Source organism: Trichoderma reesei (assembly GCF_000167675.1).
Source record: "Trichoderma reesei QM6a unplaced genomic scaffold TRIREscaffold_4, whole genome shotgun sequence".
Lineage (NCBI taxonomy): Eukaryota > Fungi > Ascomycota > Sordariomycetes > Hypocreales > Hypocreaceae > Trichoderma > Trichoderma reesei.
Window position 1 is genome coordinate 863,583 of NW_006711151.1, and position 17,838 is coordinate 881,420.

The following is a 17,838-nucleotide window of genomic DNA, read 5'->3' on the forward strand; positions in this document are numbered from 1 at the left end:
GAGTCAGGAGGCCTTGGAATACGGGTGCTGGGACGAATTGCGCGGTAGGTGGGTTTGCCTGCCTTTGCATTATATGTATGTATTATTATACCTACCTACCTTACCTACCTTACCTAAGAGCCATCAATTGATGGCGGACTTGAGATGGCTGAGATACCGGATGCCTCTGCTTCTTCCAGCCCGACAAAGAAATTCGTCTCCTCATGAAGGGCGTGTCTGATGTTTGTTTCTCACAGCAGATGAAGTTGCGACTCGGATTGGCGCTATGAGTTATAAAAAGCAGCATGATATCGAAGAGCTGCGCAACTTGTGATTGTCGGGAACGCATCCGACGCCTTTCGGGAACTTTGCCGCCAATGGACTTGAGCCAAGGCGTCGGAAGAAGGACCGGATGGCGGGGGATTTGAACTGTGCGAGTGCAAATTGATGCTAGACATGGGTTACCAAACAAAGTATTTAGTAACTGGTCTTTTCATGACGAGGAGACCCTGGAGATGGATATGGGTACGTTTGTTATGTGAGTGAGAAACCGAGTAAGTACTCAGTATAAACATCAACAACTCCTGCGCCCTCTCTCCGACTGCAAATACTGCCAACTCGATCCATTCGCTGAATTGGTCTCACTAGCTCTTCCATCTATCTATAGTACCTGAATTCACGTTTTGTCCCTCAAAAAAACAAGTAAAACAGCGAAATCTACAAGGAAAGATTATTACCTACAGAGGCACGAGAGAGAGAAAAAGAAAAAATGGCGGGCTCCGTCGTCAACGAGGCAGGATACACGCCTCTGTATGCGGCGGCGGACAGCAGGCTGCCCGACGAGGCCGGGATCCGGGCCTTTCTCAGCGACTTCTACAGGATATCGGACAGGCCGGAGGAGAATGAGCGCTGGGTCGAGCAGTTTACGGCGGATGCGCGGGTTGCTATCGGGTCAGGCAAGGCTACTGGCACAGAAGGTTGAGTTATCTGACTATCCCATAGTCACTTTGTTTTTTTTGTGCTCTGTGCTGATGAGATGCATTCATTCAACTAGAGCTCCGGACGATGCGTGAGGGAATGTGGTCTGTTGTGGCGAAGCGCAAGCACACCGTCGTCAAAGTGTTTCCCGGCCGCTTTGACGATGACGGCGATGACGGACGTGCTGCGGAGGGTGATGGGAGATGCGAGTTGATGCTGTACGGGGACGTGGCGTATACGACTAAGGATGGGGGCTCGAGCACGGTTGCGTGGGCGGGACATGGGATATTGAGAAAGGTGCGGGTTGATGGGGAGGAGGAGGTGTGGAAATTTGCAGAGTATCGGGTTTATATGCTGAAGTGAGGAGGGGGAGGAGGTGGTGGTGGTGGTGCACTGAGTCGCATTTGCTATATTGGATTGAGCGTTGAGAGAACATCTGACTGGAGAGGTCTTGAGTTGTATTGATAGTGCATTTGCCTACCTATACTAGAAGGGAGAGGTCATCTGGTGATAGCTGATAACTTCATACTTGTCAAATCGTCGTGGTCTGCTTGTTGTGTCGCTTCCCCGCAATGAGGTGCTAGAAGAGCCCCATGTCACGATCTTTCATATTACATGTTACTTTACCGTTGACTGGCGTTTCACAACCAACAGACCGACCTGTTACAGATTACAAACTACGGACAACCAGACGAATCACAGGCCCTCCGGATCAATGCGTGCTCAGTGTGCTATTTAACGTGCTGACACTACCAAAACAACCGTCTTGTTTGCAGAAGAGAGCAGTAAATAGTAGTTTTACCCCAAATAGAAATCACGGCCAGCCACACTGCAAGCCCCCCCTTCGCCCCCCGCCCTGTATAGAAGATAAGGAGCCGCTGCTTTGGTTCATTGCCCGTCTGGGCTTATCACAATGTGTAGGCACATGTTAAGGTAGGGCGAGGTACCTTGCAGGTGGACGATTAGGGGAGGGGGGGCGATACCGGAGATTGGAAGCTACCTATGTATTTAAATGGGGGATTGTTTTTGGGGGAGGGACGCTGAGTTGCTCTCTTTGAGAGTGAGTGAGAGAGCGAATGGCGACGATGACGACGCTCGACGATGTTGGAGGGGAGGGTGTTGACGTTGCTTGTCCTTGGAAACCCAACTCTGCTTTATGCTACCTACATGTCGGTATGTATTAGTGGTCACAAAAAGAAGAGCTTCCCCGGACATCCCAGTGGCGATCCCGCGGCAGCCGTCGCCGTCCCTTGCATTACTGGAGGGGGACAGTCGCCGTGTGGCTTCGTTCTAGGAGGTGGAACTAATATGTAGAAGGGCGCTATGAAGTAAACAAGTCGCATCACACAAAGATGCGTGGAGGAAACGGGGGCCTTGATTTTGCCACGGGGGAGAGAACCCTGAGAAATGCGTGTTCTCTCTGTCTCTCTCTCTGTGTCTGTGTCTGTGTCTCTTCCCCCCAACTCGTGTCCATGGCGTAGGAGGCTCCCATCACCTGACACCCTTGTCACGCCTCCGTTTGGGGGGGAAGAGCAACTTGCTCTTAGGTACTAGGGGGAGGGCCTGAGCGCCGTTATGTAAATGAAATCATTGGTAATGATGGACCGGGTTATGGGAAATACGTCAGGTAATGGTAGTAGTAGCCAGGACTTGATCAGGTTTCTTCCGTGCGCTTCTACGGATGCCCATTCCTGGGGGTTCGTGGGTTGTTCCGGTGATTTGATGTTGTCTATGTGCGAGTAATAATAGTTCTCGTAGTAGTCTGTACATACTTGGATCAAGGGAAGGGATGGAAGGGAGGTGTGAAGGGAGAGATTGAGAGCAGCAATTCAAGTGTGGCGCAATAGGGCCAGCGATTTGCATGCTGTGAACGGGGAGAGGAGCTTATCAGTACATGGCTAGTATGTAGTATACTGTATTTTGATGTTTCCTGTCTGTGGATTTCTGTTTGTCCGTATCAGCACCTGCTCCTCTGATCAAGTAAGTACGAGTAGGCAGCTCCGTATCGGGACGGACATCTCGTCACATGTGCCAGAGACAACAAGAAGGGAGATAAGGAGCAGGAAAAGGAGGCCGTCGCGATAGGCATCAATCTTAGTCATTTGCCGGGGGGGCACGTCATTTGGCAGGCCAGCGGCTGATGGGTGATGACGCGCCGGAGCCGGTCAACTGGTCAACTGGCCCTTTTTTGCGCTGGGTCTGGTGAGGTGGCTGAGGGGGGGTGCTAGTGGTGGCTTTGGAATTGCCGTTTTCTGGCGCTGTTGTCTGCTGTGTTCCAGGTGTTCTCTTATTGTAATGGATGGATGACGGGGCGTTTTGTTTGGGAGTGATGTGTTTTGTTCTGGTAGGGCACCGTATTAGTAGGTACCTATCGGGGTTCAGAGATGGACGTGGATGTACTCAGTACCAGAGGTAGTAGTACTTGTGAGCATTCAGAGACAATCGGCATCAGAAAATGACCGAGATCATTCATACGCAACTGGTCCTCAAGCAGCGCTTCTTACTACCGATGCATGTACATGTACTCGTATCTCATCTAGGTATCCCCCCCAGAAGCTGTGTCTTCCCCATCTGATCCCCTTGTCCTCGGCACTGCCCGGGACGGACGGAATTCGTCGCTACCGTACCTATGGGGGGGAAGCGCCGCCGCTCCAAAGTTGCCTGTACTCAGGGCGCCATCGCCATCACCGCCAAGCGGGCAGCGAGCTGAGATAACGGCGTGCCTGTGCTCGGGGTATCCTCTACCTACCTACCTACCTACCTACTTGGCCTTGTTCCATCGAATGTGAAGGTGTCTCGCTCGGGGGAAAAGTGGCTGGCGGCCATGAGGTGGTGCTTGTTGGACTTTGCAGACGCGCGCCGCCAGCACCCGAAGCCGCAGGGCCACTCAGCGATGGAAGCTGTCGCGCGCGTGGCAGCCCGTCGATGCGATTGGCGGCGGGCTCACGGCCGTACAGGTACGAGGGCTGTACATGTGCATTCATGTGCGTCGACGTGTGTTTGTGACGGGGGGGGAGGGGATCGTGTGTTCAGTTCCTGTTCTGTCCCGTCTGCTTGCTTTATTACCTTTATGTAGGTATCTTGCCATCTGGAGATAACGAATGTACCTTGCATAAACCAGATGTAAGGCACCGGAACCAGCAGCACAGGCGATGCACGAGGCACTCTGTATCAGTAAGGTAGTAACCTACCTACCTACCTAGGTAGTAGTAGTTGCATCGTGAAAGCGTTGGGCTGGAACTTGGCTTGAGTCTTCACAAACATAAAGGCGGGCAGCAGACCAGAGCACATACTTGTACATGTAGCCAGAACTCGCGTCCAGCCTCGCCCAGCTGTAGGGAATTAGCGCTGCTGATGCTGCCCCTGTGGCCGCTGACCACAGCACAGGACCAGCAATCAAGATTCCAGGTCCCTTTGCTCTCAGGGCTGCACTGCTTTACTCTCGTTACATGTATCCAGGTGCTCCCACTGTTCCCAATCAGCCAGCGTGGCTCCGTACCTTGCCGTACCGGTACGCCGCACACCCCTCCCCCCTCTAGCCCAGACCCCCCCTTGGGGGCCCCCTGGCGCAATCACGCCCCCCCAAACGGCTCTCACTGCAGCGGCTGGCCAGCGGACGTGGAACCCGACGTCTCCCCCCCCCGCGTTATCAGTGTCACTGACAGCAGCCATGGGGCGTCGCGGTACCGGGCGATACATGCAGCTCCAGGCATTCATGTGCAGTTGATGCTGTAATTGGCGGGCGGCGACTCATCAAAGCTGCCGCCCCCCGAGAGAGACGTCCTGGAGCAGCGGCCTTGACTTGACTTGACCTCTCCTCTCCATCATCCACTGCGTTTCAACTTTCTTACAACTCAAAACTTCAACTGGAACCTGCTACTATCACTATCACTATCATTACCTATCGTTTGCCTACCTTACTGTACCTTTGCATACAACCCTGAACGTCGTAACGATACCAGCTCTCGCGGCTCTTGTCTCTCTCCTTGATGAACCAGCCCTGCTTTGATTGATACCTACCTGTCTTTGGATCTTTCGACGAACCACTTATTCCTTACCTTCTCTTTGCCTTTTGCCCTTTTCTCTATTAACGTGTCATACATCTTTTGTTATCTTATATTTCCACGATAGACTTTCGCATCTTCTCACGAACAAACAAACGAAATCCAGCGACCCGCGGTGGCTGCGCCATTCTCCTTGCCTCCTCCAGATACCAACCCTTAGAGAGCGCCTGTTTCCCTCTTGTTGCACGAACCAGCGTATCACTCACTGCACCTCTTTTACTACCTACCTGCTTTCTTCGTATTGACCTTTCTGCCAATAATCCCTCCGTACGACGATCTCGCCCACCTGCCTGCCTGTCTGTCTACCTGCCCAGACGTGCCCAGGCAGTAGCCAGTACCTTGGACGCGAGCCCCTCGTCACCGTCGATACCCCTCTGCTGCTCCCGCGGGCAAACCCCTTATCGGGCGGTACCTCCAATCTCGTCTACGCCGACTACCTGGCCTGGCTGAAGCTTTGCGAGAACCTCTTTGTCCGCCTGCTCTTGCGCCGTCATCGAGGGGGTCCGGGATATCTAATCAGCCTCGTCCGATACCTCGACTCTCCGTTCTCGATACCCCCTCTTCGCGTCTTTCTCTTCTTTTCTTTTTCCCTTCATCTCGTTTTGTCTAGCAAAGAGCTTCTCAGAACCCACCTCGTTCTGCGGAAGCAACAAGCAGCTGGAGCGGGACTACTGCTCCAACCCCCCCCTTACACAGGTTGAATGCCGGGTGAGTGACAGAACCAGGTCCCTTTCGCGCCCGTCTTATCTTGTGCCACGGCTGTGACGACACCGCGATAAGCCGTGCTTCTCCATCCCTTACCTTGACCAGCACCAGGCGCATCACGCACGGCGACCGACCGAGCGGACGGACGCAGACACACGCAGACACACACACACGCAAACGCTTCAAAGTGCGCCCTTTGACTGACTGATGCATTCGCGACAGCCAAGAAGGAACGGAAACATGCAAAGCACAGCGGCGGCATTGCCGCGGCGGTGACCAAACAGACGGCCGGCAAGTTCGCGTGAGTCCTCAGCTCCCACTCTGACGTCCAACCCATGGCACGGCATCGCAGCGCATGGCCCGCCTCGGCCTCGTGACTCACGCCGCTCACCTGCGCGTTCTCCTCCTCCTCCTCCTCTCTCTCTCTCTCTCTCCTCTCTCGTCCGCCCTCTCAGCTGGCTGCCTGGTGTCTACCTAGTGCACGCTACCATGTCAGGACTGCCCTGGTTTGCTGACCCGGATGTCTGTCAATAAATAGGAGACCTGTCAACGACGGCGACGAAAGTGGAAACGACTCTGCAAAGAGCATCCCTACCTCCAACGCCTCCTCTCCTCCGATCAACACCCCCGAGATAAGACCTGCGGCCGCTCCTGACAATGAGAATCCCGAGCCGTCGCCTTCCCTGGATGTCTTGTCCACCACGTCCGTCTCCGCGAGCACAGCTCCTAGTGTGATACACGACTGGGCGAGGAACGGAATGGCAGCCTCGCCGAGCAACCTCATCGCCCTGGCCGGTGAATCGCCGCCCACGCAGCCCTCTTCCTACGAAGACTCGGGCCGCCTTCACCATGGCTGGACAGCCCAGAGAGCCTTCATGACGCCGTCGCCGGCATCGCCCTCTCCGCCCACCAGTCACCCCAGGCGTCCTCTCAGCTATCAGATGGATCCCCATTTCGTCTCGCCAGACAGCATGCCCAGGCCTTCTTCGACCGCCGCCCACCATCGCCGCAGCTCCCTCCACTCCCCGGCCCCGTACTCGCACACGCACTCGCGCATCGGCTCGCATCCCCCTCCGCTCCCTCACCAGCCCCAGGCTCACTTCTACGGCGTCTCGGACCTCGACCTCACCCTCAAGCCGCAGTCTGGTATGAAGCCTGGCGACCACGGGCTGTATTTCGGCTTCGACAAGCTACCGACCCCCTACAGCACCGCTGGCTCTGGTAACGTCGTCTTGGCCGGCTACCAGGGCGGCTTGGAGGTTTATGGAGTCAGCAAGAGGGGTTTGGAGCACATCGCCAGCCTCAAGGGCCTGCGGGGTGGTGTCCATTACGCCAAGATCCTTCCGTGGACGGTTGGCGGCGACAAGGACTCTGTGTTCCCCTTGGTTGCTTTGGTGGTCCACGGCCCTGTACTCCCCCAGCGCCCAGCCTCGGCGGCAAGCCCGGATGACGATGAAGATGCCGCGGCCAAGGCCGACGGTGCGACGAGCCCCCGGTCTGCTTATGCTCACCACGATGCCTTCTCGGGCCGCGGTGGGCAGAGCGGCCAGGTAATCGAAGCCTACCAGACAGCCATCGAAATCTATTCGCTCAAGACAAACAAGCTGGTCGATGTGCTATTGCAGGCTCCGACCATTCCCATCAGCGCAGAGGTGTCCCTGACGAGCCCAATCTTCCAGCCTCCACCTCCCACTGGAGCATTTGCCATCAAGGCAGATGCAGGTACCGTCGCGGTCTGCTCCGGCGCCACCGGCGAATGCTGGATCTACACGCAGCTCTTGCAGCCGCAGAATGGCCACGTCTTTGCCTGCACGGCCAAGCTATGGACTTGCGTCCAGCAGGGCCAGCGAGGTGGCGATGTAGCCGAGGAGAGCGATAAGATGAATCCCCTCGGCACCAGCCGTCGACCGAACCCTCCCACAGCCATCATCGCCCTCCACGGCCGCAGGATTGCGTACTGCCCTGCGGCCCCGTCGTCGAGCATTGCCATTCGAGCCCATTTGCCAGTGCCCATCTTGGGAAGAGGAGCCGGTGTTACCTCTCACACGCCGCCTCACCTGCCTTCGCCCACCGCTGCCGTGGATCTTCCCATCTCCGACAGCGTCGTCAACAAGGTGATGCGCGAGGCTACGCAGGAGCTCATCCAAGGCGCGAGATGGGTCGGCCAGCAGGGCCTGCAGGCTTGGAACTCGTACTGGAACCGATCGTCCAGCCCACAGTCTCAACAGCCTCAGCAGGTGCAGCAGCAGCAGCAGCAGCCCCGGTCGCCGCCTCAGCAGTGGGCTGCTCGCAATGACGGCGCCGCGTTTCCACCGACTCATGGCACGTCTGGACAGGCGGCGCCGGCCAAGGATCCGGGACTCGTGTCCATCGTGGACGTTGACTCGCTGGTGGCGTCCCCCTCCGTCCACCCCATCTGCACCTTTGCTACGCCTCTAGGCTGCAGTTTCCTGTCCTTTTCGCCCTCCTCCCTGGCTCTCTTCACGGCGAGCAGCAAGGGAGACGTGCAGACAGTGTGGGATCTGCTCCGTGTTCAACACACCCATTCCTCGCCCCTGCAGGCGTCACTGCCCTCGCATGAGAGCGTCGGCCCTCTTGTTCGCCAGATTGCCCAGTTCTCACGCATGACGGTCGCGCGCATCATCGAAGTAGTCTGGACGGAACCGCAAGGCGAGCGGCTAGCCATGGTGACGGAGAGAGGCACCGTCCATCTTTTGGAGATGCCCTTTAGCGCTTTCATGTGGCCACCACCGCGCAGGCGCAAGGTGACGGCCCCGAAGCCTGCCGTCGAACCGCCCGAGCCTTCGAGCTCTGCCGTTTCCCTTGCCTCTGGCGCCTTTGGTGCGGCATACCAGGTGGCAATGCCGTTTGTGACCCGCTCGCGCCAGGGCAGCAGCAACAGCTCCAACACTGCGGGCAGCATCCTCAAGGACTCGGCAGCCCAGGGAGGGCGCGCGATTGCTGCGAGCATCACTAGCTCCCTTGGAAAGACGGGCTCTGCCATCAGCCAGTTGCGCAACACTGGCGAGAACCGAGTCTCGTTGCCTCCCGGCGGTGCACTGCCCTCGGCGTCGTGCGTTGTCTGGATCAGGGGCAGACGGAGCGCCGCTCTCTTCAACCTCGGCGGAGGCCTTGTGCGGACGTATCCCAGCAAGTCTCGACGTGCAGGCCACACTGGCGGCAGGCGCAATGCGCGCGCCAATCGATACACGGATTATCGTGTACCATTGCTTCCGGATGACACTGTTGCCCCGGCCGTCCGCCAGGTCCTGGAGCTGGGCGCCCAAGAGGAGTATCTGGATCTCTCAGACGCCGAAATGGACGTAGGAACGACGCTCACACTCAAGGGTCGTCCACGCGTAGTGACCAACACTCTCCATACCATGGGCGAGACCATTCCTCAGGCGGAGATTGAGTGTAGTGCGCCATATCAGCCTTTCCACACTGACCGGCGTGTCGTTCTTTGCGAATACACCCCTGGCTACGGCAGCCAGCTCGATGGGATGTCGGAGGCTCTTGCGCACTCTTCGCTGGACGCCAATGCGACGTCGGTTTCCAAGAAGGCAAAGAAGGCTCAGAACATTGCTGCGAATGCGCCAAGTAGCGCGCCAGATGCGTCTGCTTGGGCATTTGGGCAGGACATTTCCGTCGTCAAGCTGGACCTGGGGCTGCCCTCGGCTTTTGAGGACGAATACGATGACCCGGAGGACCACCGACCCCTGCCTCCGTCTGCCATGGAGCGCGTCATGGAGTATGGAGATTCCGAGCAGATTGTTGTCACAACCAGGCGACGACGCGGAGCCCATCAAGGAGATCCCGATGGTGACGGGTTCTTCGAGGACGACTGCGAAGTTCTCGATTTTGCCGACCAGAGAGTCTAAGCGGCTGTCAGGCGGTTGAGCAAGATGGGGAACCGAGCTTTGTTACGACGGGATGTCTGGGACTCGAGCTGTTTTTTCCCTTTCCTTTCCTCTCTCTTGGGTATAAACTAGGTTTCACTAATTTGACAACTTCTGACATTAGGTTGGTTGTTTTGCTTGGCTTTCCCCCTTCGTTTTCTCAGGCAAAGTTGAGCAACACTGTTGAAGGATTGGTTTGACGGATGCTTATACTCTTCGAGTCCCTCTCTGCGCTGCTCGGATCTATCTAGATAAGATGCGTGTGCCTGTACGGCTGCACATTCTGTTTGTTGCTTTAGGTAGCATCTCTTCTGTTTAGCAGCTCCTGTTGCGCCTCAATATCGAATAGACACCACTCGAGATACCCCATCAATGCGTCTCTTGCCTTGCACCGCGTTTGAATGTCTTTTCCCATAAACTGAGGCAATTGATATCATCCACGATCGTGCCAATGCACTGTTGGGTTGATTGCTTAGGCCAAGTGTACCACGTAGATTCCCTCGTGCATACAGATGATTTGACGGCGAGCCATTAATTATCGTACATGAGCGCTTATACTGTAATTACATTTCTTTTTCTGGCTGGTCTCTCTCCCCCCCAATCGTCCTCCCTCTGTATTTTGTTCCTGTCTCTTTATTCTTCTTCTCTCATTCGGACATCTTAATCGCGTCGTCTTGCGAGTGTGTCCTTTTTTACGCCTTCTTCTTGGCGGCGGCCTTTGCCTTGGCGGCCTTCTTCTGGTTGCTCCGGATCATGACCATGCCGACAAAGGAGCCGACGACGGCGGAGCCGAGGAGCAGGAGGATGACGGGGATGCGGATGGCCCAGACGCGGGGGAGGAAGAGGTTCTGGAGGGGGTGGTCATCGTCGACAAAGGGCTGCCGTGTTTATGTGTTAGTGTCAGTATGAATTGGAGGTATCGTGGTTTGGAGGAATGGAAGAAGCGATGGGTTATCGTACCATGAGGAGGGTCCAGACTGTGTAGTAGAGGAAGATGACGGAGGCGGCCACGAGCATGGCGAGGCCGACGAGTTTATCGAGCTGGACGAGAGAGAGAGTAAGTATGTAGATTAGTACCCAGTTGCTGTTGTCCCTTTCTTTTTTGTTTCTTTGGCAGATGTCGCGACAAGGGGAGATGGATGGATGGATGGATGGCGCACCATGTTTGAGAGCTTTGTGTTAGTTAAACGAAATGGTTCAAGTGTATTTGGAAGCTTTTGCGTTCTCTGTAGAGAAGAATCGGCGATCGAATGGGCGTCTTTGGTTCGTTGTTTAAAGGAGCGTGGGCGGCGATTCTGGAGTTGATTCAAGTAATAGTGAAGAGGTGGAAGCTTGGATTGGGTGAGGCGCGGATTGAGCCCACGCTGGCATGAAGTTTAGAGGGAAACGCGCCAGAGGTGCCTTTCAAGTGAGAGCGAGGTTAGGGGGGGCTTGGATTGGGCTGGAGGTACGGCGTGTGGCGTTGCAGAGTACATCAATTTGCGCAGTGACGGATAGGGCGGGGTGAGGTAGAGCTTTCCGGGAGCAGAGGTACTGCTGCTTGAAGCCGGGCTGCTGTGGCGTGCTGTAACTTGGCCCGTGCACGCTTTTGCCATCTTTTTCCTCGTTTCGTTGCTTCAGCCTTAGCAAAACCCATCCGCCGCCATCACTCGATTCTGGGTGACGACGACGAGGCAGGCGTTTTTTATTCTTTTCGAGCAGAGCATTGCCTGTGTCTCCTCTCCCAGTTCAACCCTTTGAATCCTTGTCATTGCCGGCCCTTGACCGCCCATCTCTACGACTCGAACGACATATACCCTTCCCGTCCATCCAGATCGCGACACACACGATGGCGGCCGTCGTCGACATGCCGCACCGCGAGCGCGGCAAGCAGCGAGAAGGCGGCGACTCGTACCGCCCCTCGAGGCCAGCGCGTTCACGCTCGCGCTCGCGATCGCCGCCTCGCGCGCCGGTGCCCGTGCGGACGGAGGAGGAGAAGCAGGCGGCGGCAAAGGCCGAGTACGAGAAGCTGCTCAACATGCGGTCGGGCGGCACGTACATCCCGCCGGCGAGGCTGAGGGCGCTGCAGGCGCAGATCACGGACAAGAGCAGCAAGGAGTACCAGCGGATGGCGTGGGAGGCGCTCAAGAAGAGCATCAACGGCCTGATCAACAAGGTCAACACGGCCAACATCAAGCACATTGTGCCCGAGCTGTTTGGCGAGAACCTGGTGCGCGGCCGCGGCCTCTTCTGCCGCTCCATCATGAAGGCCCAGGCCGCCAGTTTGCCCTTCACGCCCATCTACGCCGCCATGGCCGCCATTGTCAACACCAAGCTGCCGCAGGTCGGCGAGCTGCTGGTCAAGCGCCTCATCATGCAGTTCCGCAAGGGCTTCAAGCGCAACGACAAGGCCGTCTGTCTGTCGTCGACCACCTTCCTCGCCCACCTCATCAACCAGCAGGTGCAGCACGAGATGCTGGCCGGCCAGATCCTGCTGCTGCTGCTGCACAAGCCGACCGACGACAGCGTCGAGATTGCCGTGGGCTTCTGCAAGGAGGTTGGCCAGTACCTCGAGGAGATGCAGCCTGCCATTTCCATGGCCGTCTTCGACCAGTTCCGCAACATCCTCCACGAGTCCGACATTGACAAGCGAACGCAGTACATGATTGAGGTGCTCTTCCAGATCAGGAAGGACAAGTTCAAGGATCACCCGGCCATCAAGGAGGAGCTGGACTTGGTGGAGGAGGAGGACCAGATCACGCACAAGGTGGAGCTTGATGGCGAGATTGATGTGCAGGACGGACTCAACATCTTCAAGTACGACCCGGAGTGGGAGGAGCATGAGGAGGCATACAAGAGGCTCAAGGCGGAGATTCTGGGCGAAGCCAGCGATGACGAGGAGGGCGACGAGGACGAGGACGAGGACGAGAGCTCCGAAGATGAAGAAAACGAAGAGACAAAGGCCATGGAGATCAAGGACCAGTCTAACGCCGACTTGGTCAACCTACGGAGGACCATCTACCTCACCATCATGTCGAGCGCCGACCCAGAGGAAGCAGTTCACAAGCTGATGAAGATCAACCTGCCCGTCGGCCAGGAACCCGAGCTGCCCTCGATGATTGTCGAGTGTTGCTCGCAGGAGAAGACGTACACCAAGTTCTTTGGCTTGATCGGCGAGCGTTTCGCCAAGATCAATCGGCTGTGGTGCGACCTCTTTGAGCAGGCCTTTGTCAAGTACTACGAGACGATCCACCGATACGAAAACAACAAGCTGCGGAACATTGCCATGCTGTTTGGCCACATGTTTGCTTCCGACGCTCTGGGCTGGCACTGCCTTTCCGTCATTCACCTCAACGAGGAGGAGACCACGTCGAGCAGCCGCATCTTCATCAAGATTCTGTTCCAGCACATTTCCGAGGAAATCGGCCTGGCTAAGCTCCGGGCACGCATGACTGACGAGACGCTGCGGCCCAGCCTCGAAGGCCTCTTCCCCAGAGAGAACCCTCGCAACATCCGATTCTCCATCAACTACTTCACCAGCATCGGCATGGGTGTACTGACCGAGGAGATGCGAGAGCACCTCATGAACATGCCCAAGCCTGCGCTGCCCGCCCCTGCTGCTCAGGACCGCTCGGATACGGACTCCGTCTCGAGCTATTCGTCTTACACTCACTCATCATACTCTTCCCGCTCGCGCTCACGGTCCCGATCTGTGGGTCGTCGGAGCGGCGGTCGAGGCCGATCGCTTTCCCGAACTCCGCCTCGACGTGGCGCAAGGAGCCGATCCTACTCTGACGACTCACGGTCACCGTCGCGGTCAAGATCACGATCCCGCTCCGATTCCGTCTCTACTCGTGGGCGAAGGCGAGCGTCGTACTCGGCCAGTCCTCCCCGGCGTGGTGGCCGTCGGGTTGCCAGCAGAAGCCGAAGCTACTCGTCGGGCTCCTCACGGTCTCCGCCACCACGGAACCGCGGTCGCGCACGAAGCAACTCGTATAGTTCCTACAGCCGCTCTCCATCTTCTTCACCACGACGCGGCAGAGACGCAGACTCGGCCAGCCCGCCTCCGCGAAGGGGTCGACCGCGCCAGAGCCCACCAGGCGGTCCCGCAGGTCGAAGGAACAGCTCGTCTGTCGGCAGCGGAGGGCCCCGCAAGAAGCCCCGACGGGACAGCCGATCGCCGTCTCGCGACTATTCGTCCCGGTCCCCGTCTCGGTCGCCGTCGAGATCTCGATCGCCTCCGCCGGCTGCGCGTGGCCGAAGGGGCTCTTATACGCCGTCACGCAGCCGCAGCCCGCCTCCGCGCAGGGTGAGGGATGGCTCGCCGGGTCGTCTGAGGGGTGGGAGGTCGCCTAGTCCTCCTTTGCCGGTGAAGAGGAGGCGGTATGATAGCGAGAGTGTTTCTCGGTCGCCGCCTCCTTTGAAGCGCGGGAGAAGGGATAACTAAACCTTTACCTTTTGAACGATGAATTGTTCCTCTTGCTTAGATTGAAACGGTTAAGCGGAGTGGAATTGGGTGGGATGGGAAAACGTGTAATAGATTGGTTGATGGGTGGGAATAGGGAATATTTACTTGGGTTATGCGTCACATAGTAGCACCCCCTTTTTTTGCCCTTCTTTGATATCATTAGCGATTCAATACACTAATTACGGACAATCACCTTGGCTTCTGTCATTCTATGTGCTTGTGAGCGAATCTACTGGTTTGACTGCTGCACGGTATATGTGAGATCGTGGACTGCTAACCCCTTCTTTCTTCTTGGCAATCTATCGAGGAGCCAAAGAAGAAGACGCTTCAATCTTCAACGACGCACTGTCTGCCCCAATGCAGGTCCACAGCAACTCACCCGCTTTCAAAGCACCCCCAACCTTGACAAGCTGCTTCTCCCCCGGCACAACATCGAACCCGTTGTCACTCAGCTCCAGACCCTCCACCTCCTCGAAGACGAACCCCTTGACGGGCTTCTCCGCCGAAACGACGACTTCATCCCCAGCGGACGAAACCTCAAACGCGATACCGCGGTCAGACAGGTCGAGGTACTTGATGGGCTCGGGCCAAGCCGTGTCCGCAGCGATGACGGTGCCAGTCGCGGCGTCCGTGATGGTGGCATGGACCACGTACGGATCGTATTCGGCGAGGGGAAAGGGCTTGGTGATGTCTTCCGGGTTGGGGATGGATGGCGGGAGCGTCTTGCCCTGGAGGATGTCCGTCGCGGAGTTTGCGGCGGCGACGACGCGGGAGTGTAGTATCGGATCGACGACGTCCCTGCCTGTGCGGACGGAGATGAAGCGCACGACGAGGTCCAGCGCGACGGGCTGGGTGTCGCTGCTGACGACCCAGACGTCAAAGGTTCCCTCGCGAGCGGCAAGCGTGTGGTCGACCTGGCCGGTGACGAGGCCCGAGTTCTCATCGACCCAGGCCCCCGTCTGCGTCCAGTCGTGCCACGTCCGGCAGACGCCCACGTCGACGCGGCGCAGGGCCCGCGCGATGGCGTAGTACGCCGGCTTCTTGACGAGACGGTAGTCCACCACGGCCCACGACATGGTCGGCCAGCAGTCGTTGAGCTGCCACACCAGCGCGCCGCCGCACCGCCTGGCCCCGGGCTTCCCCCACTGCCGCCGCCAGGCCTTGTACGCGGCGCGCATCGTCTCCGACTGCACGACCTGCGTCAGGTGGGTGTACCCGCCGAGGTCGTGCCGCGGGCGGAAGTTGTCGACGACGTAGCTCATCATGCGGCGCTCGTGGCCGATGGCCTTGTTGTGCGCGTCGAGCACCATCGAGCCCGGGTACAGCTGGGCTGGGTCGCTGGCCATGCGGCGCGTGGTGCTGAGATGGGGGTATGCTTCCATGCCGAACTCGCTGACGAAGCGGCCGCCCATGTTGACGGCCTCTTGGTACTTGTTCATGGTCCCATGCCAGACTGTGTGGAGAGGATGGTCAGTGGGATGTTGCGTGTGAGTGATTTGTGTGGAAATTGGGGGGGGGGGGGGGGGGGGGCTTCTTACTGTTCCACTGATGGATATCGCCAACCGTTGGATCTGCCGTGGGCTTTCCGTCCCCCCAAGGACTGCTCGGGTGATAGATTTTGCCTGGATCTTCTTCCTCGACCAGCTTCGGCAGGAAATGCTCGTATATATACCGCGCCGGAAACGACGACTTGAGCCATGACTCTGGATCCTTGTTCTCAAATTCATAATCTAGTTTATATCTCTCCTGGACCTGATAGTCCTCATTGTTACCGGCCCAAATGATCACAGAGGGATGCGTGCGCAGACGTCGAATTTGTTGTCGAGCTTCCACTTCCAGATTTTCAAGATAGGATGGGTAGGCGGGATAAGATGCGCAAGCAAACTGAAAGTCGTGGAACACCAAGATGCCCAGCTCGTCGCAGGCTTCAATGAGGGCATCCTCTTCGTAGACGCCGCCTCCCCAGACGCGCAGCATGACTTGGTTGCCGTCCGCAATGAGTTTGGCCCATGCGTGATAACGCTCCGGGGGCACGCCGGCGAGGTAGCTGTCGGCAGGGATCCAGCATGATCCACCGGCAAAGACGTCGACATTGTTGATGCGGAAGTAGAACGACTTGCCGAATGCATCCGGCTCCTGGACGAGCTCGGCGCGGCGGAAACCAACCAGCTTGGACAGGCTGTCGATCTGGCTAGCGTCAGATGCCTTGCGGGCGAGATCGGCGTTGAGTTGGTAACGAGGCTGGCTACCATATCCTCTTGGATACCAAAGCTTGGGGTCTTCGAGCTTGAACGGGACTTTGATCAGTCCATCTTTGGCCGAGGCAACATCGACGGTCTGCTGGAACACAGCCTTGCCATCCAACGACAGGGTCAGAGAAACTTGGTCGTCCTGGCTCGGCCTCCCAGCTACACGAGCAAAGATGATACCAGAAACAGTCTTCAAATCCTGGCTGACATCGCTCTGGGCCCAGACATCGTCAATCCTCGCAACATACGTCTCGAGCGCGACGGGCTTCCAGGGCCCTGCCGTCATGAGAATAGGGCCCCAGTCCCAGCCCCAGTTGTACTGGGCTTTTCGCACAGGTACGCGGCTCCTCTCCGTCTGTCTGACGAGGAAGTTGTGTTCGGGATGTTCCTTGATGAGCTCCTCGCCTCTAACGATGGCGGAGTGGAAGACGATGCGGAGCGTGTTCTCGGAGCTGGCTTTGATGCGGTCTGTGACATTGACGCGGTAGGACACGAACATGTTTTCCGCTTCGAGGATCTTGGCCTCGTTGAGGTAGACGGTGGCAAAAGTATCAAGACCGTTGAAGACCAGGTCTCTCGTAGCATCTTCGACTTGAGCGGCTTCGGGAGTAAATGTCACTTGATACTCCCAGTCCTTGTAGCCGATCCACTGGACAGCGCGCTCATTCAGGTCCACAAAGGGGTCTGGGATTCTGGAAGGTTGTCAGTCTTGCACTGCTTACTTATGATGCAGATTTCCCATCACCATCATCATAACAGAAGGGGCCATACTGTTTGTTGGCCAGCAGATCCATGTGAACCTGCGTTGGCACCTTTTCCACCGGCAGCCATTCTGGTGAGGAGCCTTGATGCTGCCGAAAGGTCCAGCCCTTATCCAACTGAATGCTGTGGCGAGCCATGTTGAGAGTAACGAGAGCAAGTGGATGATGTGCGGCTCTTGTTGTCTGGCACAAGTCGTTCCAAGTCAGAGTCGACACCAAGCACAACTGAGCTTCTGTCAATCCTCTGCTTCTCCTTTCTCTTCTCCTTGCCGTCCGTGACGAAGCAACAGAACCGGTACAAGTGTCTAATTAAAGCACCTTGTACGGAACTTTGGCCTCTTATTATACAAGCCGCAGCTCGTCCAGCTCCAGCAAGACAAGCTCCAGCCTCTCCTCAGCCGAGTCTCCAGATCCATCTCTCTCTCTCTCTCGTCCCCCCACGATCAATCACCAGGAGAGAGAGGCCCGTCCCCCACTTTGCGGGGAACCCGGCCGAGAGCAATAGCTTCCTTTCCATTCATGGTCTCTCCGAAAAGCGGCTTGTTGAGGCGGAGCAGAAGAGCGTCGCAAGCTTGGAAACGAGAGCTTCCGTTTGGTTGGGGGAGAGAGGCAGGGGAAAGGATTGGGGCTTTTCTGCGTTTAGCCGTTTTGTTTCCTTGATAGGGTTTACCTTATCTGGGGATACTTGTTCTGCCGGTGGTAGCGAGGCGGGTTGGCGGGTACCTCGCGATGGCTCCCAAGTGAGAAATACCCGAA

At 57.1% G+C, this 17,838-nt stretch overlaps 5 protein-coding genes across 5 annotated transcripts; 3 read left to right on the forward strand and 2 right to left on the reverse strand.

Annotated features, from left to right (window-relative positions):
• Window positions 1-748: 748 nt before the first annotated feature.
• Window positions 749-1,320, forward strand: TRIREDRAFT_57237 (uncharacterized protein; the record flags this gene model as incomplete). Its single annotated transcript, XM_006963165.1, has 2 exons — window positions 749-956; window positions 1,034-1,320. The coding sequence occupies 2 exons, from the start codon at window positions 749-751 to the stop codon at window positions 1,318-1,320; spliced, it is 495 nt and encodes a 164-aa protein (XP_006963227.1).
• A 4,621-nt stretch (window positions 1,321-5,941) lies between these two features.
• Window positions 5,942-9,607, forward strand: TRIREDRAFT_57476 (uncharacterized protein; the record flags this gene model as incomplete). Its single annotated transcript, XM_006963166.1, is given in 3 exon segments — window positions 5,942-6,027; window positions 6,040-6,099; window positions 6,268-9,607. Coding segments are annotated over 3 exon segments (3,486 nt in total), but the record flags the coding sequence as incomplete, so codon positions are not given.
• Window positions 9,608-10,249: 642 nt separating this feature from the next.
• Window positions 10,250-10,855, reverse strand: TRIREDRAFT_72896 (uncharacterized protein). The gene is made up of 3 exons (XM_006963345.1): window positions 10,786-10,855; window positions 10,586-10,666; window positions 10,250-10,503 (listed from the first exon to the last, which is right to left on the reverse strand). The coding sequence occupies exons 1-3, from the start codon at window positions 10,786-10,788 to the stop codon at window positions 10,318-10,320; spliced, it is 270 nt and encodes an 89-aa protein (XP_006963407.1). The 5' UTR covers window positions 10,789-10,855; the 3' UTR covers window positions 10,250-10,317.
• Window positions 10,856-11,471: 616 nt separating this feature from the next.
• TRIREDRAFT_58183 (uncharacterized protein) lies at window positions 11,472-14,051 on the forward strand (the record flags this gene model as incomplete). The annotated part of the gene is made up of 1 exon (XM_006963167.1): window positions 11,472-14,051. One exon carries the CDS (start codon window positions 11,472-11,474, stop codon window positions 14,049-14,051), a length of 2,580 nt encoding a protein of 859 aa, XP_006963229.1.
• A 320-nt stretch (window positions 14,052-14,371) lies between these two features.
• TRIREDRAFT_57857 (glycoside hydrolase family 2) lies at window positions 14,372-17,220 on the reverse strand (the record flags this gene model as incomplete). The annotated part of the gene is made up of 3 exons (XM_006963346.1): window positions 14,372-15,525; window positions 15,611-17,013; window positions 17,093-17,220. The coding sequence occupies 3 exons, from the start codon at window positions 17,218-17,220 to the stop codon at window positions 14,372-14,374; spliced, it is 2,685 nt and encodes an 894-aa protein (XP_006963408.1).
• Between the last annotated feature and the right edge of the window lie 618 nt (window positions 17,221-17,838).

Excerpts from the sequence above, each read along its gene's own strand:
- TRIREDRAFT_72896 (XM_006963345.1), bottom strand. Across the intron at positions 10,504-10,585 it reads CAGTCTGGACCCTCCTCATG|CCCTTTGTCGACGATGACCA; the intron begins GTACGATAACCC and ends TAAACACGGCAG.